General features: G+C 52.6%; 11 protein-coding genes across 11 annotated transcripts; 4 read left to right on the forward strand and 7 right to left on the reverse strand.

Moving 5' to 3' along the window:
- Nucleotides 1-353: 353 nt before the first annotated feature.
- Nucleotides 354-1,979, reverse strand: AtWU_05265 (GNAT family N-acetyltransferase; the record flags this gene model as incomplete). Its single annotated transcript, XM_035500375.1, has 2 exons — nt 354-471; nt 541-1,979. The coding sequence occupies 2 exons, from the start codon at nt 1,977-1,979 to the stop codon at nt 354-356; spliced, it is 1,557 nt and encodes a 518-aa protein (XP_035356268.1).
- Nucleotides 1,980-2,651: 672 nt separating this feature from the next.
- AtWU_05266 (putative proline utilization protein PrnX-like) lies at nt 2,652-4,064 on the reverse strand (the record flags this gene model as incomplete). The annotated part of the gene is made up of 1 exon (XM_035500376.1): nt 2,652-4,064. The coding sequence occupies one exon, from the start codon at nt 4,062-4,064 to the stop codon at nt 2,652-2,654; it is 1,413 nt and encodes a 470-aa protein (XP_035356269.1).
- Nucleotides 4,065-6,145: 2,081 nt separating this feature from the next.
- AtWU_05267 (cyclin family protein) lies at nt 6,146-7,447 on the reverse strand (the record flags this gene model as incomplete). Its single annotated transcript, XM_035500377.1, has 1 exon — nt 6,146-7,447. The coding sequence occupies one exon, from the start codon at nt 7,445-7,447 to the stop codon at nt 6,146-6,148; it is 1,302 nt and encodes a 433-aa protein (XP_035356270.1).
- Nucleotides 7,448-9,094: 1,647 nt separating this feature from the next.
- xgeA (putative endoglucanase) lies at nt 9,095-9,945 on the reverse strand (the record flags this gene model as incomplete). Its single annotated transcript, XM_035500378.1, has 3 exons — nt 9,095-9,104; nt 9,162-9,560; nt 9,623-9,945. The coding sequence occupies 3 exons, from the start codon at nt 9,943-9,945 to the stop codon at nt 9,095-9,097; spliced, it is 732 nt and encodes a 243-aa protein (XP_035356271.1).
- A 1,131-nt stretch (nt 9,946-11,076) lies between these two features.
- Nucleotides 11,077-11,875, forward strand: erg2 (C-8 sterol isomerase ERG2; the record flags this gene model as incomplete). The annotated part of the gene is made up of 3 exons (XM_035500379.1): nt 11,077-11,359; nt 11,436-11,462; nt 11,538-11,875. 3 exons carry the CDS (start codon nt 11,077-11,079, stop codon nt 11,873-11,875), a joined length of 648 nt encoding a protein of 215 aa, XP_035356272.1.
- Nucleotides 11,876-12,236: 361 nt separating this feature from the next.
- AtWU_05270 (putative PP-loop ATPase superfamily protein) lies at nt 12,237-13,481 on the forward strand (the record flags this gene model as incomplete). The annotated part of the gene is made up of 1 exon (XM_035500380.1): nt 12,237-13,481. One exon carries the CDS (start codon nt 12,237-12,239, stop codon nt 13,479-13,481), a length of 1,245 nt encoding a protein of 414 aa, XP_035356273.1.
- Nucleotides 13,482-14,097: 616 nt separating this feature from the next.
- Nucleotides 14,098-14,457, reverse strand: AtWU_05271 (LYR motif-containing protein; the record flags this gene model as incomplete). The annotated part of the gene is made up of 1 exon (XM_035500381.1): nt 14,098-14,457. One exon carries the CDS (start codon nt 14,455-14,457, stop codon nt 14,098-14,100), a length of 360 nt encoding a protein of 119 aa, XP_035356274.1.
- Nucleotides 14,458-14,791: 334 nt separating this feature from the next.
- Nucleotides 14,792-18,176, reverse strand: AtWU_05272 (putative Ras guanyl-nucleotide exchange factor RasGEF; the record flags this gene model as incomplete). Its single annotated transcript, XM_035500382.1, has 6 exons — nt 14,792-14,875; nt 14,937-15,365; nt 15,416-16,893; nt 17,271-17,456; nt 17,535-17,856; nt 17,934-18,176. 6 exons carry the CDS (start codon nt 18,174-18,176, stop codon nt 14,792-14,794), a joined length of 2,742 nt encoding a protein of 913 aa, XP_035356275.1.
- Nucleotides 18,177-18,734: 558 nt separating this feature from the next.
- Nucleotides 18,735-19,093, forward strand: AtWU_05273 (uncharacterized protein; the record flags this gene model as incomplete). Its single annotated transcript, XM_035500383.1, has 2 exons — nt 18,735-18,904; nt 19,000-19,093. 2 exons carry the CDS (start codon nt 18,735-18,737, stop codon nt 19,091-19,093), a joined length of 264 nt encoding a protein of 87 aa, XP_035356276.1.
- Nucleotides 19,094-20,973: 1,880 nt separating this feature from the next.
- Nucleotides 20,974-21,615, reverse strand: AtWU_05274 (zinc finger HIT domain-containing protein; the record flags this gene model as incomplete). The annotated part of the gene is made up of 2 exons (XM_035500384.1): nt 20,974-21,472; nt 21,545-21,615. The coding sequence occupies 2 exons, from the start codon at nt 21,613-21,615 to the stop codon at nt 20,974-20,976; spliced, it is 570 nt and encodes a 189-aa protein (XP_035356277.1).
- A 538-nt stretch (nt 21,616-22,153) lies between these two features.
- AtWU_05275 (Zn(II)2Cys6 transcription factor domain-containing protein) lies at nt 22,154-23,965 on the forward strand (the record flags this gene model as incomplete). The annotated part of the gene is made up of 4 exons (XM_035500385.1): nt 22,154-22,213; nt 22,303-22,830; nt 22,895-23,035; nt 23,114-23,965. 4 exons carry the CDS (start codon nt 22,154-22,156, stop codon nt 23,963-23,965), a joined length of 1,581 nt encoding a protein of 526 aa, XP_035356278.1.
- Between the last annotated feature and the right edge of the window lie 271 nt (nt 23,966-24,236).

Genomic DNA, 24,236 nt, shown 5'->3' on the forward strand with positions numbered 1-24,236 from the left:
ATCAAGTAGAGGTAGATGATCCACATCGCAACCATATCCATAACCATACCATAACCATAACCCTAATTAGATGCAAATGCCAAACACCGTTGGAAAGAAGAGAAGAGTTGCTTCTAGAAAAGGTAGTACAAGTGATCGTCTATACAACTCCCGCTCTGCACCCCATCTCGGTTTCCTTTCTTTTTCACTACATAGAGTATCTTACTCTTAACTGATTTTTTTCTCTTTGTGTATGCAACACGGTTCCTGCTGGCTGATTAGTATTGACGATACATCAATCCTGATTCTGTTGAATTATCTAACCTTTGTCGTAACCACCATTCTTTAACTAACACCTCTTGAGTAATCGGAAACTAAATAGCAGGACACTCCCAGGTATCTCGCTTAATCTTCATCAAAGCCGACTGTTTATGTGGGAACGAAACCTCGCCTTCCTTGTAGAAGCCTGCTTCTTGGAGGTACGTAATCAACCTATTCACTCGTTAGTATCTCTACCTGCATCTTCCTCCATTGAGTGATGGTAGAATAGTGGGGACATACTTGAAGTTATCCACCCTCGGCTCCAACATAACCGTTTGGGTTCTCGAATCCGCCAAAAAGCAGTAATGCACCAATGCACTCAGCCAGATCTGCACGCGGTGGGGACCACGGTACTCCTGCTCGCCAATTAACAGGTGAATACCTCGATCATAGTTGTCGGCGCCGCCAATCAACGGCCCCAGCCGGTCTTCCTTCACCCAGTACAGCTCGAAGTAGCCGAATGGCTTGCCATCCCAGCAGCCGATAACGGGGAAACTGTGCTTGCTGCTGAGGTTGGTGCGCAGAAATTTCTCCTGATGTTCGATGGGACCAGCTTCGCCCCAGGAGGCGTTGACGCGGGGGTCGTTCATCCATTTGTGCAGCAGGTCGAGGTCCGACGGCCCTGCGGTTAAGGGCTGGTCGAGACTGCTGGTGGAGTGGCTTGCGGACTGGCTGGGCGTGGGGTTGTTGGGGCGTGGGGCGGGGTTTTTCTGAGATGGGGGGATGTAGGGGATGCGGAAGGAGAGGTACTGTTGCACGCTGGGGATGTAACGGATGTAGAAGACGTCGCCCTGGTGTGGGGGTTTGGGGCGGATGGGGTGTCGGATGCCGTTGGTGAAGGTGTATTGGGTAGGGGGTGGAGGGAAGTATGTGGGTAGATGGCTGGTAGAAGCAAAGGGACCCTCGTTGGGGACGTAATGTGCGACATCTTGGCCGGCTGTGTGAGCGAGGTTGAAGCTCTCGTGCGACGGCGAGGCCACGCGCTGGACAAACGGGGAGCCGGACACCGACTGGGGGATGGCCTGCGGGCTCATGGTGAAGACGAACAGCCGGGGGTCGATCTGCCAGAAGCTGCGACGGCTGACGAACATGTTGGCCCAGGATTGCGGGTCATAGGGCTCAGCGCCAACGGACGAGTCCTCGGAGGCAATGAGGCCCATGCGCTCGAGTTTCTGTAGCAGCGTGCGACCCTTGAAGAAGCCTTCGCGCTTGATGTTAACGCGCCAGTCACCTCTGGGCTGGCCAGAAGGCGGGGTATTGGCGGAGGCGTCAGTCTGCAGACGACGGTCGGGCTGGGGTTCGTGGAAGTACCACCACAGCGTGACCCAGAGCATCATGGCGATCTGGCGAGTGGGGGAGCTGACCGGCTTGTAGTCACTGCTGGGTGGGTCGACAATGTAGGAGATGTAGAGGGAGTCATCGCGCAGGGTGGGGGTGGTGAAACGAGTTAGGCGGGCACGTTGCTCATCATCGCCAGTCCCGCGAGTTCGACCACGCTCTTCATCGTTGGTGTCTGTGGTGTCGGGGTCTGGACGGTTTGTCGCGAGAACGATACTCCAGCCAGGAGGCACGATGGACTGGCTGGAGTTGACATCGTTGGATTTGAAGGTGAAGCCACCGAAGACGGGGGAGACTGTGAAGCTCAGCCCGTTGGGCAGATGGCACACGTGATGGCGCATAGTTGCTGACTGGACCTGACTTTGAGCAGGAAAGTGGAGTGAAGAGAAAGCAGGAAGAGAAAGCAAGAGGCAGGGAAGAAGAAAGAGTAAATAGTCACTAGTAAATCGTAGTATCTACACAGTGGGGGGCAAAGAATGAGCTTGTGTGGGATGATGCGCAGTTGCCCCTCACTGGGTTTTTGACGATCGCGCGGCGCCTGCAGGAAACTCACTTTTGCTTTCACCGGCGCTGCAGGAAATAGATCAGCCCAGTTCGGGTGCTGTCCGACTGGGTGGCCACATGTTCCTGGGGTGCCAATGGATCCCCGCGGCAGCACGAGAGATGCAGAAGTTGCAGTGAGCTGAGGCAGATGAAGCAGAACAAGAAATGAAGCTCAAAGAAAAGAAAAGAGAGACGATGGTTGATGTCATGTTCCGGGCGGTCAGCAAATTAGTTGAAATTGGGAGAGTTGATTGGCTGGGAGTCCATTCCTTACCCTATTTTCTCTGATTTACTTCTAATTTACTTGATATTATTATGAGCATTCAAGGAAGAGGATGAACAATAGGATAGAATAAAGATAGAATGAATGATTGTATTGAATATGGATATCATAGTCCAGCAATTACCTCCTTCCCGGTGCCCGCATCGTGAGTTTCAAGTAATTACTACATGAAAAGAAAGACAAGCAATCAAAATTCCTCCAGTGTCGTGCCCACTCCCTTCTCCCGCGCCAGCCGCACCAGATCGCCGCCCGTCACCAGATCCATCAAGCCCATCCCCACGCTCTTGAAGATCACATTGCCGCGCTCCACCCAGTCCCGAAGACTCTTGCCATCCTCACTGTTGTCGCCCTCCCCGCGCGACGCATCCCGAACAATCAGCAGCTCTCCCAATTCCACCACCTGATGTGGCCGAATGCCCGCCTGCACAATCTCGCCGGCTTCCTTCAGCGCTGCATCCAAACTGTCCACCACCACCACGCCACTACGTCGCACATGCTTGTGGAAATGCCGATGCGAGCTGTGCACCGTCACCTCGTCGCGCAGCAACTCAGGTGGCAGCTCCGTCATGTGTGGCCGGTATGATCCAATCGCGCTGATCAGACGGCCCTTTCGGCGTCCGTCGCGCGACGTGAGGATGTGTGCAGGGAAGAGGGGTTCCGTCGAGGGCGTACAGCAGAAAATCGCATCTGCCTTGAGCAGCGCATCGTGCAGGATGCGGTCGTACTCCACAAAGTCCGTGCTGACAGCGGAGAATTTCACATCGCCGCGCCAGCTGGCGTTCTCGGGGCTGTAGATATCACGCAGCAGCTGGGCAGCACGGTCAAAGGATCGGTTGATAATATACACTCGTTTGATGCCCTCTCCACGCAGGATCAGCGCCAGCCGAATGTGCCAGTATGCCTGCTTGCCCGCTCCGAATACCACCACGGTCCGCACGCGCTTGCGTTTGTTGAGGGTCATGGTGGCGGTCAGGGCAGTGCGGAAGGGGGTGAGTTCGTGGGCGTTGATCAGTCCAAAGGGTAAGCTCGTCTCGTCGATCAGTGTCACCGTCCCTTGCGGGGAGGTATCGCGGGAGCCGGCGGCGGGCCAGGCCCCCATGGTGTTGGACAAACCGGTGTCGATGGGTTGTTGGTTCACGCAGCCGGGGGTCAGGGATTTGCTGCTGGAGGAGGGAGATGAGGAGGTATGGTCGTCGTCCTCTTGGGAGGACATGGATTGTTCACTGCCTTCGGAGGAGATGGAGGACATGGACTTGCGCTGGTTGACTCGGCTGGAGGAGGAAGTCCGGGAGGCTGTGGAGGACAAGTCTAAAGCAGGATCGACGGAGCAGCCGGCCTGACCATTATCTTGTAAGGAGATCATCTTCATGCCCAGGGTGTTGCCCGTGCTGGCGGGCATGAACAGAGTGGTGCAACCATTCTGACGGGTAATGGCCGTGCGCGTGGGCTGGTAGGCGGCCGCACAGCCCTTTTCTTGGCTACCGGTGGAGTAGTCCCTCAGAGCATTGGAAAGGTTCTGCTGGAGGTCGATAATCTGGTCGCGCGAGAGCGACAGGAGGAGAGAGCGGAGTTGTGTTTGAGAGAGGATGGTGAGTGGCATGATAAGCAGTTGATAAGAAAGAGGAAGAGGGAGGGGAGAGTAGGAGAGTAGAGGAGGGAGGGATAGGATGGGGGATGGAGGAGAGGTGGAGAAAAACGAGCAGGGCAAGGGACAGTCCGGGAACAGCGGAGACGATGGGGGAGTTAATATATTAATTAGTATCTGAGTACATGCGATAAAGACACGGACAGAGAGAGAAAGAAAGTCGCGAAGACGCAAGCGGGCGGGTTCACTTTTCTGGGCGGGCGGACCGGATGACGACAATCTCTCAGCCTCGGCGGGGCGCTGGACAATACCGATTGTCTTATTTCCCTTTGAAAAAGGAAGATTATACTGTAGAATAATTCAAGGTGATATCCCAAGTATACACACCCACAAGTAATTGATAGTCCGGTCCATCAATTCCTATCCCTGATGGAAGGGTAGAAGTGATCATCGGAAAGGAAGCCACTCGGGGAATTTGCTCGTGCGTCTATACCTTGTAGTACTTTTAGTCCAGTAAGTAGTAGTGATGATACACCCTCCACCATCCATTATCATCCCAAAACTCTCTCCTTTGTTGGATTGGTTTGTTAATTGCCCAGCATTGGCATCTCCAACTATCTGATACATACATAATTCCCCAATTACACACTTCGAGGCAATTCTGGCGAATTCGATACTATAAATACCATACGAACTGGTAATCCCCTCTTCCCTTCCCCTTGGCACCCATCCACCACCACTGGCAACTAGTCCTAATCCAGTAAGTATCTGGTGGGGGGGAAGGATGGGTGGGGTGGAGCCCAGACACTAAACTAGGAAATCCTCCTCCCCACCACCCAATCCATCCGCAACGGGAAGGGGAAATAATCAGCAGAAAAAAGAATGGAAAAAGCAATTGTCATTTCCATAAATTTAAGACAAGATTCGATAGTTTCTGCCGTTGTGTTGCTTGTTCCTCAATAATTCATCCACTAGTTGGTGGTTCTACTTGTCATAATGGGTAATGGGGTTTGCTGTCATATCATTTCGCGATACCATTAATTGCTAATTGCTAACTACATACTGTAATGCAACCATGTTGGTTGGTTTGTGTCTGACATACGTATACCAGCATAGGGAATTATGATCTCCATGGCATGAAGTACGTACTTGCATACATAACTATAACTCCTACGGAGTACCTGTTACTAGACATCCGTGGTGATGGCTGAAACATCTTGCAACAGGCAGATGCATAAGCCAGTATAGAGTACAGATTGTCTGCCTATCTACTCTCCATCCATCCGATTACGCATCATTCATTCCAATTCCACGTAAGTCCATCCCACCCTCTCTCTACCCCAGATAAGCATTGTTGAAAATATTCCCACATTCCTATCTTCTCCGCGCGTACCATGCACAAAGGTACATTCCTCATTCCTCGCTGTCAATCAATCAACCCTCCCCTCTCGCCACCCTTACTCCTCCACGGCTACTATCGGCCCTGCACTCTGCCATCTCATTGCTCGCACGGATACCATTTCCTTCTGTCCAGATGATCAAGCACAATACCCTAGTCAATAATACTCATGTATGAATAATAATGATAATAATCATAATAATACTATGCTATTATACCATAAGTAGGGCGCAAATCTACCGTGCTTGTACATACAGATCCAGGTAATAATATCAATGTCATCATCAAAGGGGTCAGTTGGGCAATCTGGGACGGAAATATGGATAGAAAAAATAAAGATTCACCGACGCGGAAGCATCCAAAATGAATAAATCAAGAATGAACAAAAAGCAAAATACACATGGAAGAAAAATCAATATCCAATGAATCCAGTATCAACGCCGCTGTGCAATGCATATTCAATCACCATCACGGGATTCGAGTGTAAGTACTATCTTCTTGTAGATCAAGGGAAGAGATAGGGGTAGAGGGTATTGGGTCGACTGCTTTTATCGTCACACGGTAAGATAGAGAAAAGAAATTCATCAATTATCCCAAAATTCGGGATGATAAAGGGAAGAGGAAAAGCAAAAAAAGCAATGCAGGTGTTAGAAGACAATCGTCCGAAACTCATCAAGTCCAGCTTGATGATCCCGCCCTAATGCCGGCGGCCTCCCATGTACGACCCTGCCGCGGATGCCAGGAACCGCGCCACGAACCCCGGGTGGGTTTGTCCGGGTCCGTGTGCGTGACTCAGGGAGTGTCGGGCTTTCTTATTCGGCTGCGACAGCTCCTCCACCTTCGTGCCGCCCATCGAGACATAGCCGTTGCTCACCGATGGGCTGCGACTGCCATCCACCACGTGCACCTCGTTCATACTGGCTATCGAGCTGGAGGTGCGCAGACTAGCGGGCGTGTCGCCCCGTGAGCTGGGTGCGATGCTGGAAGCACGCGAGCTCAGTGAGGGAAGCGTTTCAGCACGTGATAGGCCTGGGACATCCTGCAAAGCTGGCGGAGAAGAGACAGACGCATGGCTGCGGGTCGAGGGACGTCGACGAGGTGGGTACGGGCGGTACCGCTCCGACTCGGCCACGGACGCTGGAGAGGCGCAGTAGGAGCTGCCTGAGGAGACGGAAGAAAGGGAAGCTGACGATGCTGGGCTGGGGGGCAGACGTCTCCGTGTGGGAGACTCGCCAGGCAGACGGCGACCCTCGGCCTTCTGACGGTGAAGGCGAGCAGCAAACAGATCGGCAGAGGCATGGAAGCGACGCCATTCACGGGGCTGACGCAGCTGAGCCTCGCGCTGTCGCTGCTCCTGGAGCTGGAGACGGCGACGGATGGGCATGAGGAACGGCTCCAGGTGGTGCAGGAGGTCGGCCTCGTCGACACGGATGTCCCAGTCCAGCAGGAAGAGCAGCTGACGCTCCATCAGGTTGACTTCGGGCAGCGAGAACCCAAAGCCCTCGTAGCCGCGGACGGAGGTGTACCGGGCCCAGTGCTTGTTCTTTGGACTGGAGTCGTTGAGGTTCTTGGCTGCCAGAATCAGGGAAGCCAGGAAGATGCGATGCACTGTGCAGCGCATGCCCTTGGCGACGGGGGGCAGGCGAGCCCGCAACCGGGCCAGGTAGACCAGCGAGGTCATCAGCGTCGGCACCTGCACCTGCGAGCGGAGCACTAGCGAGGTAATAAAGGTAGTGACAGATGGTAGAGGAGGCAGGTCTGCATCCAAGGGCGGCGTGCTGGGGGGAGTGGGCTGGCCATGCGCGTGATGCGCTGTCACATGCGGTTCGCAGCGGATGACCTGCATCGCTTGTTGAGCCAGATGAGAGATCATGTCCCGCGAGACGGGCTGCATGATGAACTCATGCAGCGCCGCCCGATCGAAATCCATGATGCCGGTGGTGGTGTTGGTGGTGGGGGATGCAAAGTTGGTGTAAGGAGAGTAGGGATGGACAGCCATGGTACTTTGCAGGATGCAGGGGAAGAAAAAGAGGAGAGACGAGAGAGCGAGAGCCGGCAAACAAAAAAGAAAGCGAGCAAGACGCAGGATATAGAGATGGCTTGATTAGACAAGTGAAGAATGTGAATCCTGCCAGCAGGAAAGGGTAAGGAATGTGTTGTCGTGTCAACCTCCGTGATGAATGGGCTTAAGATAGTAGTGAGACAGTCACTTGAGACAAGTGATAAGATCGGTTAATTGCCACTTGAGGGGGAGGGAAGATCGTTCCAATATTAAATAGAGCAGAGACAAGACTTGTCAACGAGTTAATGATAATAAATAAAAATAGTATATTGTATAATAAGTAGAAGTGGTGGTGGTGGGGAAATAAAAATAACCACACGATGCTATGATGGCGGAGTAAGTTGTTGTTGATTATGATGTTTGTGTTGGTATAGTTAAATAACTTCCCTCGTGAAGAATGAATGACCGACCAGAAAAAAACAGCGACGAAACGACGGATCATCCAAGCCTGATATAACACCAACAGCGAAGGCTGGACAGGAGCTGCAAGGACAGGAGGGCACCCGACGCGCATTGCATTACATGCATTCAAATCCATCCATTCAACCCCATCCAGGTTGGGACCTGACAAGCAACCCTAGACAAGAACGAACTAACCACCAGTCCTGCAGGGGCCGATCGATGGATGATCGCTGGATGTAGGTTTGGCGCGCGCGACAGCCCGAGACCACCAGTAGCCAAGCATAACGGGAAGATGGGATGATTGGATGACAGGATTGGAAGGGAAGAAGGGCACAAAAATGGAACTGGAATTATGTGTAAGTTGTCTGTGTCTGTGTGTCCTGGGGTGGGTTTGGGGGCGCGCGCCAAAAGAATGCCCGAGACACGAGATGCAGGAATGAATCAAGGAGCGTGGCGGGAAATGGTGGAAAAAAGGCAAAAAAAAAGTGAGAGGCCCAGCTGAGCGCGTCGCCAGCACGAAGTCTCCCATCACGATCCTGGAACGCGTGAGAGATACTTGGCCAGCCTGATGTGATTTCTAATTATACTCAAGGAGGATTTTTTTACAGCATGTGTTAGTTACTTTTCCCTCCATTCCAGTCTGATTGATTGATTGATGCTACCCCTCTCTTTTCCTCCCTGTCAGCACTTTAGGGCTGCTGCACTTAAGCGCCCGGATGCAAGCGCCGCAATTGATGATCGTGCATAAGTTGGCAAGCTAGCTAAAATAGCTGGATGTGATTGTGCTTGCCCCTCATGCTGATGCTTCTATTCTTGTTACTTCACCTGGCTAGCTGCTACACTGGCTACTGCTGCCTGTCTTGCATTGGCTCTGCTTGACATCCCTCTCTGCTCCACCTCCGCGGTTAGGTCTCAACGTGGGTGACGATGGTTATATTTAGCAATCTTGATGGAATTCCTCCATGATTATCAACCCAACGGGGCTCCAGGACTATGTACATATGATGATTCGACCGTCGCCTCGTCGCCCCGGCGCGTCATCAAACCATCAACTCCTGCTTGCCACCTCGAGTAACCCCCCCTTCTTCAGGAAAACAACCCCCCCCTCGTCCTATAACTATGTCCCTCCGGTATCCTGCCTAGGGAGCTGAAACACGGCGCCTACATTCTCATCCTCCGCTCCTAACAATCCCTTTTTGAAATCATTAGTATGTATCCTGCCACACTCGGTGTTTGTGAATTTAATTACTCGATGGAAACGGAGTACTCGGACACCTTCAGCTCGGCGTTGCTACCGGTGAAGGGCTCGGTACCCGCCTCAAGGGTGGTCAGGTACAGGCTGTCGGAGACACCCTCGTTGTCGACCAGGTAGGTGAAGAAGTCGTTCAGGTCACCGGAGAAGTCCTCGGTGGTCGACTGGGCGACGAAGCTGTAGACGGTGGTGTCGCCGTTGGGGCCGGTGTACAGGTCCCAGGTCACGCCGTTGATCGTCGGGGTGGCAATGGTGGAGCCGGTCGACGAGATGGGGCCAGCACCGCCGAGAGCAGCAAGCCAGACCATGATCTCGTACTCATCGGAAGAGGCGTCGGCGGTCGAGCCCAGGAACATGTCGTAGGCCACGTCGGCCACGATATCGGAGCCAGAGTAACTATTCCCAAAGAGTCAGCATGCGTCCTGATGGTCGGTCGGAAGGTCTAGGCTGCAACATACGTCCACTTCCAGGTGGAGGGGATGCTAGAGATGGAGCTCAGCTGAGTACCAGTGAACTGCAGAGCAGCGTTGGCGTAGCTCTTGACGTCACTGCTGCCACCCTCCCAGGACCAGCTGGTGTGCCAGGCGATCTCGCTGCCGCTGGCCGAGTCGACGCCAGTGCACTGGGAGCCGCTGGAGGCGTTGTCTTCACCCCAGAGGTCGTTGTACAGGATGAAGTCACCGGCGGTGGCGGTATCCCATTGGCCGCAGAAGTCGCTGCGGCGGCTGATAGAGGCGGCCGAAGCCAAAGAAAGAAGAGCGGAAAGAGCGAGAACCTTCATGATGATGGTGATTGTTGGTCAAAGGAAAGACGATTGGTCGGGTAAAGTATTGATATTGGTGCAATGTGCGATCAACGTCCACTGACCCAGAGAATTATAGTGAATGAGCTGCTGAAGAAAAATCCATCTTCCTCCGACCGGGCTGCCTTCTTATAGCCATGGGTGTGCCGTCTAGGTCTTCTCGAACAGGATAAAATTAGGCATAGCCCTCATCAAGCAGAAACAGCCGGGGCGATTTAGCCTATGGACCTGCTGAGCTTAGTCCTCATGGCCGTTGAGACATGTGCACTCAGAGTCAACGAAGGTTCTTGGAAATTCCGTCGCCGAATGGATCCTGACCCCGAGTGGACCAGGAGGGAGAAGGCCGATAGGATGAGTGTGGTGCTTGTTCCTGGTTTCGAAACGGTCCCACGGAATGCCCCGTGCAGGATGGAGGTCAACCAAACTCACGGACACGGTGGAAATATCCAGAGGAAGTTTAGATCAGGGGAATATCAGTGGATTCGTCATCTCGAGACGGTATAATGTCCCGGATGAGAGGGGGCAGCCACGGAGATGGTCCGTTTCGGATTAGATAACAGGATGCCGTTTAAATGAATGTCTAGGACGCCCGAGGGGGGCGTGGCTCGTCCGCAGGGTTCCAAAAGGTGGACAGCTTTATTAATCGATCGGACTAATCCCCAATCGGGCTCCGTCGAGACACATGGTGCTGTCAGAACAAGCTATTTTTGTGGACGGATTAATTTGACGTTGGAGATGAATAAAGTAGAGTTGGTACTACGGAGTAACTAACAGACTAGTTAGTGAGTTGACTCGGGGAAATGAATAATCACGGGATGATCAGAATGATAGTTTTGGCGTGTTTGACAGCCAGGCAAACACGGCCAAAAGCTGCTGTCTGCTGCTGACTCAGCCGGACCATCCTGGTAGCCTTCCCGGATCAGGCAACCCTGGAATTGAATATCCTCAATCCATCAATCAGAACAATAAAGAATAATCACCCCATCCTTTCCACACCCTCTCCTCTCTTTCTCCTTCCCACGCCCTCCCCCCCTTCCCCACCACCCATTAGCTCTCTTGCGCTTCTGTTTTTCCGGCCAATTGCTTTCCCATCCGGAACAGTTCGTCATCATGCGCTGCGCTAGCTTCGCCGTGGCCCTCCTGGCCCTTTTTACCGGTCTCTACAGCTACCTGAACGCGCGGCTGGAGCAGTTCTACATCTTCGATCCTTCCCACTTGCACGACCTGTCGCAGCGCGCCATTGCTGCTCACGGTAATGACACTCGCTCGGTCGTGAACTTCATCGTCTCCGAGCTGGGCGAGAAGGTCACCGACACGCACCTGAACCTGGACGAGGAATGGGTGTTCAACAACGCCGGTGGTGCGATGGGGGCAATGTATATTATTCATGCTAGTGGGTCCCCTCTTTTGCTCCATACCACCTCTATATTTATCCATAGTGTCTGTGCTAAGCTTTATTTTCCCTATAGGTATCACGGAGTACTTGATCATTTTCGGTATGGCTTCCCCTGTCTTCCGGGTATTTTTATGCCCTTGATTGCACGTGCTAATACTCTCTCCTTATGCATTAGGCACCGCTATTGGTACTGAGGGCCACACTGGCCGTCACACGGCCGACGACTACTTCAACATCCTCCAGGGCACCCAGCTCGCCTACGTTCCTGGATCCTACGAGCCCGAGGTTTACCCCCAGGGTAGCGTGCACCACCTCCGCCGCGGTGAGGTCAAGCAGTACAAGATGGATGAGTCCTGCTTTGCTCTGGAGTACGCCCGTGGCTGGATCCCCCCGATGCTCTTCTTCGGATACGCCGATACCTTCTCCAGCACTCTCGACTTCCCGACCCTGTGGGCGACGTCGAGAATCACTGGTCGCGAGATGATCTCCAACCTGCTCAAGGGCAAGATGTAAACGATAGATGGCGAGATGATGGGTATATATATAATACTATTACTATTCTCACTACATTAGATAGACGACGACGTTGTCCGATAGAATACACTACCATTTAATAACGCTACCACAATTCATCCTTTCACCCCCTTACCTCTTTCTCTTCTCCGTTGTGCCTGTTTATTTTTCACCCTTCCCGGGGAACTACCCACACAAACACTGCAAACACACCCACACCCTGACTCATCCAATCCCTTATCGATAAGCCAACATCCAGGCCCGCGAAATCAGTTTATCAAAAATTGCTCCCCTCATCGCCTCCACCATCACCCACTATACCCTTACCCTCAACCCAGAACCACACCCACAAACCACCACCATGCCCCCCTCCCCTTGCGCCCGCTGCCACGACCAACGGGCAGTAATCATCCGCCCTAAGAACCGGCAAAAGCTGTGCCGCACGTGCTTCCTACACGTCTTCGAAACCGAAGTCCACGAAACCATCACCTCGACCTCTCTCTTCTACCCTGGTGAACGAGTCGCCATCGGCGCCAGCGGCGGCAAAGACAGCACCGTCCTGGCCGCCGTTCTCAAGACCCTCAACGAACGCTACAACTACGGCCTCGACCTATGTCTCCTCTCCATCGACGAAGGCATCAAGGGCTACCGCGACGACAGTCTGGAGACCGTGAAACGCAATGCCCAACAATACAACATGCCACTCGTAATCGTCAGCTACGGCGATCTATACGGCTGGACCATGGACCAGGTCGTAGCGCAGGTCGGCAAAAAGGGAAACTGCACATACTGCGGGGTATTTCGGCGGCAGGCGCTGGATCGCGGGGCCGCAAAGCTGGGCATTAAGCATGTGGTGACAGGTCATAATGCAGATGATGTGGCGGAGACGGTGATGATGAATCTGCTGAGAGGAGATTTACCGCGCTTGTCGAGGGGTACGAGTATCGTGACGGGGTCTGCGGCTAGTGATATCAAGAGGAGTAAGCCGTTGAAGTATGCTTACGAGAAGGAGATTGTGCTGTATGCGCATCATCGCCAGTTGGATTATTTCTCCACGGAGTGTATTTACTCGCCGGAGGCGTTTCGGGGCAGTGCGAGGACGTTGATCAAGGATTTGGAGAAGATTAGGCCGTCTTCGATTTTGGATATCGTTAAGTCTGGGGAGGATATGGCGCTTTTGGTGCCCGCTGAGGTCAGAGGGAAGGGGGGTGAGGATGAGGAGGGTGGCGGTGGTGGTGGGTGTGGGAGTCAGAATGGGAGGACGAGGGGTGGGGAGATGGCGGAGATGGAGAGGAAGCTGAAGGAGGATGAGGCTGCCAAGGATAGGGAGATGGAGATTACTTCTGATAGCGTGCCTAAGAAGCAGCAGCAGTCAGAGCAGGTGCAGACGCCAGCACAGAAGAAGGTCAAGTCGCAGGTACTGGGGACGTGTGAGCGCTGCGGGTATATCTCCAGTCAGCGCGTGTGCAAGGCTTGTACGCTGCTGGAGGGATTGAATAAGAATCGGCCCAAGACGGCGATTGAGATGGAGGTAGGCTTGGAGGATGAGGAGAGCAGCTCGACGTTGCGCCGGCAGATGGAGAAAGTTGAGCTGGGAGGTGTTTGAAGATATATATTATGCCCGTTATACATATACCCATGATACAAGTTATATTATTAGAAGCAAAGTTCAGCATCGGCCATCAGACTGGTTATTAAAGTTCTCTACTATAAATATAAATAAAAGAACAATCTGAAAGAGGATCACCAGTACCAATCACTGAAAGCACATCATCATCATCTCACTACTACTAACATAATATACTATCCGTCCTATGGGACAATCACCTACCTACTAGTACATGCCTGCCATGTCTATACACCAGCCCATTCAGTCAGAGAAGACATCATGTTCAAAGTAATACAATTAATAATGAACTTTACAACATAGAACCTCCTCAACCCTCCTCTGAAAAAGACCCTCCAATAATTCATCACAGTTATCTATAATACAACCCTCCCCCCAAACATATCATACATACAAAATATCATACAAACCCCCCAATTCCAAGCACAAAAGCCACAAATGAATCAGAAATCTAGAAAAAAACTATACACCCAAAACTCCACCCATGACATATTTTATCCACCCTCCCATCTCCTCCCCTTCCGCCATCTATCCACACATCCCCCCAGCCCAATCTCTATCCCCCCCAAACCCATAAGTCTCTGTATTTATTTATTCACTCATCCTTCTCCTTCCCCGCCTCAACAGGCAAATCCCACCCGACCCGTCTAGCCGTCAACCGAATCCTCTCCTCCTCATCGAGGGTAGTACCGGGGTTATATCTCTCGACGAGCTCGGCATACACGCGCTGGGCTTTAGCGTAGATAGCGAACTGGTTTGCCTGGTCGAGACGATGTTGGCGGAGGGATTCTTGTGTGTCTGCGTTCACAACACCTTGTTGGTTGTTGTTGTTGTTGTTGCTGATGTACATGTCGCGGAGGCGGTGTTGGAGAGGAGTAGGAGTGGAGAGGGTCCGGCGGGGGAGTTCGCGGAGGAGGGCGCGGTAGGTTGTGGTTGTTTTCGCGGCTGTGGACATTTTGATTTCTTTTCTCCCTTTGGGATGGAGGAGGTGTTTGGTTTAGTTGGGTGGTATAGGTTTGGTGGTGGGTTTGATGGTGGGTGTGGATGGATGGCTACGGATAAGTTTACGGAGGATGCGGTGGTGTATATCACGTGATTTCACATTTCTTTCTTTCTCTAAGTTTGTAGCAAAGATATGGATGGGGTTTGTGTGTAGTAGAAAACTACATTATGTACATCATCATCAATCAAATGACGATCATCATTCATTGTACTCGTCAGCTTGGTGGTTGCTGTTGCTGTTGCAGACTCTGCTGCAACTAGTCATAACTCTCCCTCTCTCTCGTCTCTCACGACCGTAACCAGCCGAACTTCTTGCGTCCGGTGTCGCCGCCTGCCGAGGGTTCGACTTGCATACTGCGCGAATACAAGTCCTGGTGATTGTCAGCATCATAGAAATGGTATGGTTATGGTGGAAAGAGGAAGATAGCGTACCTCGTCATCCCCCGACAGCTTAATCTCTAATATCAACCGTTCTACCTCCTCGTACTTGGACATATGCGGATACGGTGTCTTCTGGCTGCGCTGGATTCCCAGAACCACCTCTCCCATTACCTCGAACTTGCGCCAGTTGATGCGGTTCTTGTTGTCGCCCACAAACGTCTTGTTGCCCTCCTCCGCTGACACCAGATCGCGTCGGTGCAACGGCAGGAACGGGATGCGCTCCGCAAAGGAATTGTCCCATGCGAGACGATATGCAAAATGACTCTTCTGTGTCCCCATGAGGATGACCAGCCTCATAAAGTCTTTTTGTGTCTGCACCGGGACCAGGTCCCGTGTCTGGGACAGTCGGTGCACCGGGGTTCCGTTGATGCCGGCGATCACGGCCCCGAGAGAATTGTAATTGTTAAGTCGGCGGAGTTTCTGCGGCTGTCAGACAATGTCTCGGCGCTATTCTTCCGAGTCAGACTTACCAATGCTATGTTCATGAATTTCTCAAGCGCCTTGGCCCGATGCTTGGGCTTGTCCCGAAGTAGGATCACGCTGGCTACGAAGAATGCGACATGGTTGAACTGCTTGATCATCCGGTTGACGTGCTTCAAGCTCAAAATCTTATCCTTCTCCACGCCGGAGATGCTGACATGTCGCACAAGGTCTCGCGGTCGGAAAGAATTGAACATGATCCAGTCCATGCGCGTCAGCTCCCGTGCGAAATCCTCATCCGGGATCTCCATCAGCTGGCGCCATTGAATTTTCGTTAGCGGGATGCGTGGCGTGAGATCCAGGTTATGTGCCTCGCGTTGCGCAGCTTCGGTGCTTAGGAATGTGAACGACTGGCTGGCAATGGTCCCGGGCTTTTCGGAGGTAAACGAATTCGACATCGACCCCGACAGTCTCGACGCAGGCTCGGCTGCACCCTCGCTAAGGTCCAAAGCGCTCATATTGTAGATAGGATCTTCTTCCTCTTCCTCGCCTTCATCGCCAAGCGGCGGCGCCCCAAGGAAGATTGATGGTGAGCTGCGCCCGGAAAACTGGAACGGAGGGTCGGCGGTGTCAGGTTCTTCCATGTCGCCATCCCTATACGGCCATCCGATATTATCGTCATCTGCATTCCCCTCCAGATACGATCCGATCTCCTTGGCGGCAAACATGTAAAAGTGGCTCTTCTCCAGCGTCGTGACGAAATCGGTGATTCGCTTGCGAGTCTTCGGGTACGCCAAGTCGCCCGGATATTCAGAAACCCACTGCGCCATCACTCCCAGCAGCCTCAGCTGAACTGCGATGCGGTCGAGCTGGTCCGTCATGTCGTTCTCATTCCGTTCGAATCGGTTAATCAGAGCATTCAGCAAGGTGCACGGCGCGGCGAATTTGCGATAGAGACACAAAAAGATAGACGCGAACTTCGAATCTTGCTTTGACATCGGTTGTGCGACCAGACGATCTACTAGCTCGTCAAAGGTGAAGCCTGCATCATTCGATGAGCTCTCGCTAGGCGTCTGGTCCTTGCTTCCCGGGCTCGACGGAGCACTCCGGGGCCCATCGAAGTCCTCCCCCATCTCTAAAAAGTTGCTGAACGCATCTGACCCGCCGCTGTTGCGCCAGGCCGTGTGAAGTCGATGTTGTCGGTTGAGATCCTTACTTGGCGACGACTCCCCGGATACAGACTGTTTGCGCGAGGCCAGCCGGGACCCCGAAGGAGGCGTATGCGGTCGCACCGGATGCGAGTTGCTCCGGGCGTAACGAAAGGCCTGGCCATTGGAAGCCAGGTTGGCAGAGGTGGCCGGGTCGGTGGGTTGCCGGTCTACACCGTACCCATCGACAGCTGGATCAAGAGGTCCTGTGATTGGGCTGCCTGCGGCTCCGGATAATACAGCGGTGGGGGTCTCTGAGTTGGTGCGGCTGTGATGCCAGTCTGGGGTGGCGGATGAGTTGGAGGGGAAATCGATGAAGTCTAAAAGAGGAGCCGTTAGCATCCACGTGTGAACCAGACCAACGGGAAAATAACGGCCACAGGAATTGGGTGGTCCAGCTGCGGTCCAGCTGCTCTTGCGCTGGACCCGAGCTGGACCCGAGGGATCGGCGGGTCCTGAAAACCACTGCACCACGAGATACGCGAACGCTAAACACACGCCGCGCCGCAAACTAGCGCGAAACCCAGTGGGCCATCACTCTAAGGAATGGGCTATAGCCGGGGGGCGACGCAATGCGTTGGGTGATGCGAGCAGACAGATGGCCACCGAGGCAGTGGACCGTTCCGCCCTGTTCTTTGGCTTTCCTCGCCTCTCGCGTATCCACATGGCAATCGCATAGGTCAGCTTGTCCACTTACCATATTTACGGTTGATCACAGAGCGCAGAACTAAGGCAATGCACATCTTCTGCGACCGTGGTGAGTCAGGTGAGGTCCGGTGGATTTCATAGCCACCCAATATTGGCTCCACAGGGCTGTCAGGGGGTTGTATGTCGCATTTGCTGGCCACCAGCGTAAAGGGTATGTCAGAAGCGGTTAAGGAGTCTGCAGTCCATCAGCCCACATCCTAGAGTTAAATTGCGCAGCGACCCCGGCCGCTGCAGAACCGGCAATGCGACCAACCTAGTAGTTCGGTAAATTCAGGGAAACTGGCCGGTTGAGTCATATCCAGTAGAACCAGCACCCCATCCACTGTAGGAGGCGAGTCGCTACCCAGTAAGGGCCAGTTGACCTCGCCATTGCTCCCAATCGTAATCTCCAATGTATCTATCTCCATCAGGCGAACCAAGTACACCGTCCCGTCCAGGGACATCTTCTTTGTAGTCGATCGGGAAGTAAGCGGATGCTTCATGTCCAAGGCGGTTTCAATGAATGTCGATTTTCCGACATGGTCAGGACCGACCACCGCGATGCTCACATGGGGGAAACTCGGCTTCGGCGTTGTCTGCGGTACACGCACGGGGGTCAGAAAAACAATGCGCTCGCCAAGGGTCCAATGACATGAGTTTGGATTAGCCATACCTCCTCACGGGTTGATGATGACACCCTATCCCCTCCGGCCGATGGTGGGTTCTCATCCTCCTCCAGAAGTGTCCGGTCGACCTTATTCCCCGATTCCATTGCCGTTCTAGCCGAATCAAGTCGGTACAATCCTCCGACGGGAGCAGAAATCGTTCGACTGGGAAGGCCCGGTCGTTGTGGGAATGGCGCAGCATCGGCTTTATCGCTAGATGCTCGTTCTCTTCGCAAGGGTTGGGAGGCCATGGTGACGATGTGGCTTTACTTTCTTTTTCTTCTTCTGCGCGAACGGATGGGCGGTGCTGTGGCGCGAGTAAGGTCCGGTCGAACAAACAAGGTGCGACAGCGCAGGGTCCAACAGCTACGTAAGTGAGTGAGGCGGACACGACAGCTCATCCATTGTCGCTTGGGTGGAAAACGTAGAAAAGGTCCAGGCTTCGTCGGGTTCACCGCAATCGAAAGATTTCCAAGAGGCTGCTCGAATCAGCTCGGGGGGGGGGGTTAATGTTCCCCTTTTATCTTCGGTTGTTTGTGGTGGTCAAATTTCGATGATGATTAGCTGAGTGGTTATTTTTTATGGTCGTCTGCCTCGTTTTTCTTCTTTCTTTTCTTTTTCTCCGTCTTTTCTTTTCCTGCTTTTTCTCGACTATCGTGGATCTCGTGGGCTGAGGCAGGTTACCGGAGCTGGACACAGGTAGAACCCAAGTTAGCAACAGAAACAACAATGGTACCGGCAAGAGGGTCGCACAAGTCTTACGAGAACTCGTCCGGGTTGGCAAATCGACCAGGGGGGCAGTAAGAGCTATGAGTGGCAGCGAAGAAACAGAGGGGGTGTCAGGGAGAGAGCAGCTTGAGGGAGTGCCGCCAGTTGCAGGCGGGAAGATGTCACTCGACCGAAAAATTGAGCCCCCAAAGAGTCAGTCGGAAGTTGGGGCAGTTTTGGGGTGGAGGCTGCGGGCGGGGAGATTTGGAAAGTAAGTCTGGTTTGGTTTTAACCCTCTCTCTCCAACGGCAGGATGATAATTATTATTATGGTTATGCTTTTGTGTTTTGAAATTCTTATTATTAGAAACACCGGGGCACTTCTATGGGTCAATCCGGCAGAATCCCTAGCGGAGCAACACAATGGCAGGACATCCCAGGCCAACTGGGGAGGATTGTGATCTTACTAAAATCGGTCGTGTTCACCACCGGATGGTCCTTGTGTGTCCCGCCGCCGCCTTTCTCTCCTCACGCTTTCCCTTCCTCCTCCCCAAACTCTCCGGCCAACGATCCAGAACCCCAATCGCTACTGCTTGTCAGCAAGGGAGTCGGTCGTCAAAAGCTAACTCGCCTAAACAGCGCGGCAAGTTACGTTGCATCCAACAATAGCAATGCGTTGAATTCAATTCACCCAGTTGATTGTTCCCCAGAGTGTCTCCAAGCATACAGTAACATCACAGGCAAACGGTCCATGTCTCTTTCCTCCCCGGAATTTCCCATTGACATGAGCGGGCGGAGGTGCTCGGGACGAATAACATCGCAGTTCGTCAAAACTTAGCCAGTGTTCCAAGACGGGGAGATCGGTAACTAACTCAAGTAGTCTGGAGGCGTTTACGAATCACAACAAGGCAAATCCTAAGGTTAAGGCCAATTGCTCAAATCCCCGTTGTTCGGGCATCTCGTTGGTAGACATCAGATGTGATGAGGCACGGTGATGGACGATTGGCGGCATTTGGAGGAATCCTTTCGAACGGGTCACATTTCCCCGCCATTTCCCCCCCTCATGGGGCGTGGAGAGATAGTACGGAGTAGACAGATAGCATACATTGCCTAGGTTGAAAGGCTCTCATGAAGATCTGCGACGTTGAGGTCGCTCGCTTCAGTTCGGCTGGGGATGCAGGTGGATGATTTAACCCAAACCATTCTCGTGCTTCCGCCATGGACAAGGGACCCCCCAAATCTTGCCATGCTGAAAGTCAAACTCTGAAACATGGCTTGACCAGGTTTCGATGCACATAGCGACTGCTACTGGTTTCAATGCTTGGTCCACGATGGCGCCGTCTTCGTTCGTTCTTTGGCCCCTGGATTTGTTTTGACTTTAGTCACATGTTAGCATAAGAGTTACTTACAGATGATCTCTTGCCGCGCATCATTTCCAGTAGGCCTGTCTGAAAACTAGATGGGGTAGTGGTGGAGTATACACTAAAAGTCTTATGCTACATGCTGCACGATGACATCTCTGTCTTCCGTTGGAGACTTTCAGTAACCGTTGAGATAGATGTTTTGATGCCTTAGGCCTTAAAGTGGCCAACCGTCACATTTAATATCGCGCTACATTATGATATGTCGATGTCAGCATCGACTTGAATGGTCTTGATTTCTCAAGTCTACTTTGGCGCATTGTTATCTCGTCAAACAGGTCAGATGGCATAACACAGTCTGGCTTAGGTATATATTAGACTCTTTGGCTTCTCGCAGGAGGAGAATCCGGTTCATGCACCTCATGCTTACATGGCGTTGTGCAGATGGGTGGCATGCACACTTGCGGGAACCTGAAGACACGTCGGAGACTCGGTGATACTGTTGAAACTTGGTGGCGGTGTATGCTGTGAAGCCAGGCAAAAGTACCGAGCTTCAGCTAGACCGCATATTGGGAAAGTGAACGCTATTTCGGCCTGCCACACCTCTGTCCAGGCTCGAAAAATGCCGACAGCAGACAGCTAATAGTTACTACTCTGTATTGGGGAAATTTCATTTGTTCCTGGTAGTATCATGGCTTCCGAATGATGGATCAACCGCGGTCGGTGATAGTTGTGGTTGAGCGAGTTAACGGACTACTATATATTTTCATATGCATCCTCGGAATGTACTTGAACATCCGTCTTTCAGTTATCACTGAGGCCTTATCAACCTTCCTCATCCTCATGACTTTCGGACCGCACTAGCATGCAAATACACACATCCTCGGCAGATTTCATCGTAGAGTGCGCAACCGGGAAGTACCCAGGCATGAATGCCGGCAGCGTTGGGTCCTGCGAAGTCGCAACTATTATGGGGTCCCTTACATGCCCTCGTGTGGAAGCTCATTACCAGTGACCAGGGACGTGAAGCGCACGAACCCCTCCGCTTTCTTCCCAGTCTCCAGACCCTCCTCGCATCTTTCCCGTAGCTTCCTCACCCTTCCCACTCCTCGGTTGAAGCCCTTCTCACGGGTCCACGGTCCGTTATGACGGTGCGGTCCTTTGCCTCTCCCATGGTGTCGACCCCGACCTCCAAAGCGCTGAGTCTCCACCCATGCTTCCTCCAGAGTAGTCTTGTAGATATCGTACAGCTCCTCACGAAGCGAAGGAAACCGATCGAGTAAATCTTTGAGTTCGGCCGAGCTCCCTAGGGATTTGATATCGAGGCCGTTCTGAGCCTTGGGTGCTACCTCGCTGGTCGCATGCTCGTTCGATTCGCTGGGAGGCTGTTGAGCGTCGACGGTCAGACCGGTCGGTTTTGGTGACGGTGCTTTAGGTGCGCAGTAGATTTTATGGGACTGAGTGCATGCCAGGGAGCAACTAGAACGACGACAATTAGCACGGGTATGTTCTTTCTTTCCCAGAGAAAAATGGATTGAAGCATAAACATACCTCATGAGCCCACATGTTGGGCATCGGTACTTCGAAGGCTCCGAGACGCAAACCTCACAAGTGCCGGGCATTTTATCGCCAGCGTCCCATCCAAACCTTGTGCCAACTGCGCGACAATCAAGCTCTGTAGGACATTGTCTTGCTTCGGCCGGTCGCAAGGGTCGTATGAAGCGAGCGCGATGGCGTGTGGACCAAGGATGAGGTACCTTAAGTCCTACAGAATTGAAGGTTTCTGCAAAGAAAAAGTGATGATAAAAGAATGACAGCCGATAAGGAACCGTCAGGGACGATCGTCTAGCGGACCGAAAAAAGAAACAAACTCAGCCCAATAATGGGGGCTCACGTGAAGTGGCGCGGTCCATGACGACAATCGATCCCCATCCTCTCCTCAGATACGTATCTACTAGTACCTGGAATACCTACAAGTGCCTCGCTAGATTTCCTCGTCAATTATTCGTCGTACGGGATCACTGATGCGGTCTTGACAATGCTACGAAAGCCCGAATGATCATAGTCATCTTCCTACAGCGAGCGGTTCTCCGTCTGCAGTCTGCCCGCCCTAAATCTTATCAATCGTGGCAGACGGCTTGTGAGACGAAATAATCGGCTATGGGAGGCATTCCTTTTCGATCAACCGGATGCAATACGTGCCGGCGACGAAAGGTCAAGGTAAGACCAATCATGCAAGGCCCGAACAGGCTTGATTGCCCTCGGAGACAGAACAGGAACGGTCATCTAAACTATGACTCTGTGTGTAGTGTGACGAGGCAAAGCCGGAATGCAATCGATGCATCAAGAATGGCCATATTTGTACCGGCTATGAACGGAAAAGGGTCTTTATCCACAAATCATCCGAGATCATAGATGATGGAGAACTGAAGCTCGCCCGTCGCCCGAAGTCGACCTCCGGGAAGATTCCCGACCGTCAATTAACACGAGTGGAGCCAGGCCTTCCCCGTTTGAATATCAATGCGGAGGTCCGATCACAGTTGCTCGCCTCCTTTGTGGGGGGCTTTCTTCCTTCGTCACGGCATTTGCAAGATGGTAAAGAGTCAAACATCCTCAAAACGCTCCCTGAACTATGTGGAAATAGCCCTCTGCTGGACAGAGCGCTTCTATCGCTTTCTTCTGCTTTTCTTGCGAAACAACACAAGGACGATCGGTTACTCGGGTATAGTACGAAGCTCTATAACAATTCGATGGAGATCATGCATGGCAAGATCAAATCCGGCAGAGGCCTAGGCCAAGATGTCCTATACACAACAGTCATTTTCCAGTTATATGAAGTCAGTGCTCCTAATTTCATCACCTTACGCCTTTTCTTCGCGAGTGGCCTAACATTTCACAAAGTTAATCCACTCGTCACCCCCGGGATTTATGGCCTGGATAGCGCATGTGCAAGGCAGTAACGCGATCATTAACCAGTGCAGCGTCCGCAAAAAAGAGACTATTGCTGAGAAGTTGTTCCACCGTCAACTTAAATTTGTTACTGTCAGTCTCCTTGGCTTCGGATTGATCAACCAGCTGATCCTCGTAACAACTGAGTGTTGCTGACATCGAATCGCCCAGTTATGTGATGCGGTGGGGAGACGCAAGGCCGCCACCCTCTATGAAGTTTTGACTACGCAACAACGCTTATCCCAAGGCTCAACGGAACTTGAGCCAATCGATGAACTGACGGACCTTCTGGCTGAGTGCTCTGCTCTCATAGAACACGTAGACATTTTCATCGAGCAACTCCCTGCTAGCCCTAATGGTGACAAGAACGACGGCGAGAAGTTACTGGGTTCTTGCCTATCGCTAGAAGGAAGACTACACCAGACATGTCTCAGGATGCAGGAGAAACTTGGGACGCCGTCGACTGGCCTTCATGACGTTCCCTTACGGGAAGACATGAGAGCACACCTTGCCACCTCTTTATTCCCCGATCCCTTCCAATTCGCCTCCCTGGCCTGCGCCGAATCGCACCTCATCTATTGGGCCACCTTGATAATACTGTACCCGCTAGTTGATGAGCTTCTCGACGTCCTTGGCTATCGCAGAAATGACGTTACACCCTCGCAGTCCTGTGCCACTCATCCCCCGACGGGTGAACAGCGTTCCTTGGACTTGGATGTGACAACAGATTTCACAGCGCTGGCGGAGCATTATGCAGACGAGATTTGTCGATCCGTTATGTACTGTACACAGTCTGATATGAATACGCTGGGCGCGCAACACTTGCTTGCTCCTCTCAGCCAATCTGCGCAATTCTTTCAGGTCCACGAAGTAGCGCAAAAATACAGGTGGTGTCAGGGGGTGTTTGTGCTCCTTGACTCGCTAGGTCTGGGAATAGCTCCGCTGCTGAAGGACATGGTTTGGCCCCAATACCGCTCCGCTCGTCTACGTCGGTCTTTGTCATCCACGGGAAAGGTCTCATGATGAGCTTTGGCCTGTTCAACGCGATTTCGGTGCCAAGGTGGCAGGTCGCAGTTGAGCATGTCGGAATCACGCTTGGAAGCACGGGAACTACACCGAGTACATCTTGAACGGCTACCAGTGACCAACCAACATAATTGCAACCTAGGATCGCCAACCAACATGATGTTTATTTCATGACTAGGCACAAAGCAAGCGAGTCGATGCGAGTAGCAGCAGCTCATTGTTCGGTCTTGGTGCAGGACAAAGTACCGAGCCGCGAGCGACATGTCAC

This window comes from Aspergillus tubingensis, assembly GCF_013340325.1.
Source record: "Aspergillus tubingensis WU-2223L DNA, scaffold_7, whole genome shotgun sequence".
Lineage (NCBI taxonomy): Eukaryota > Fungi > Ascomycota > Eurotiomycetes > Eurotiales > Aspergillaceae > Aspergillus > Aspergillus tubingensis.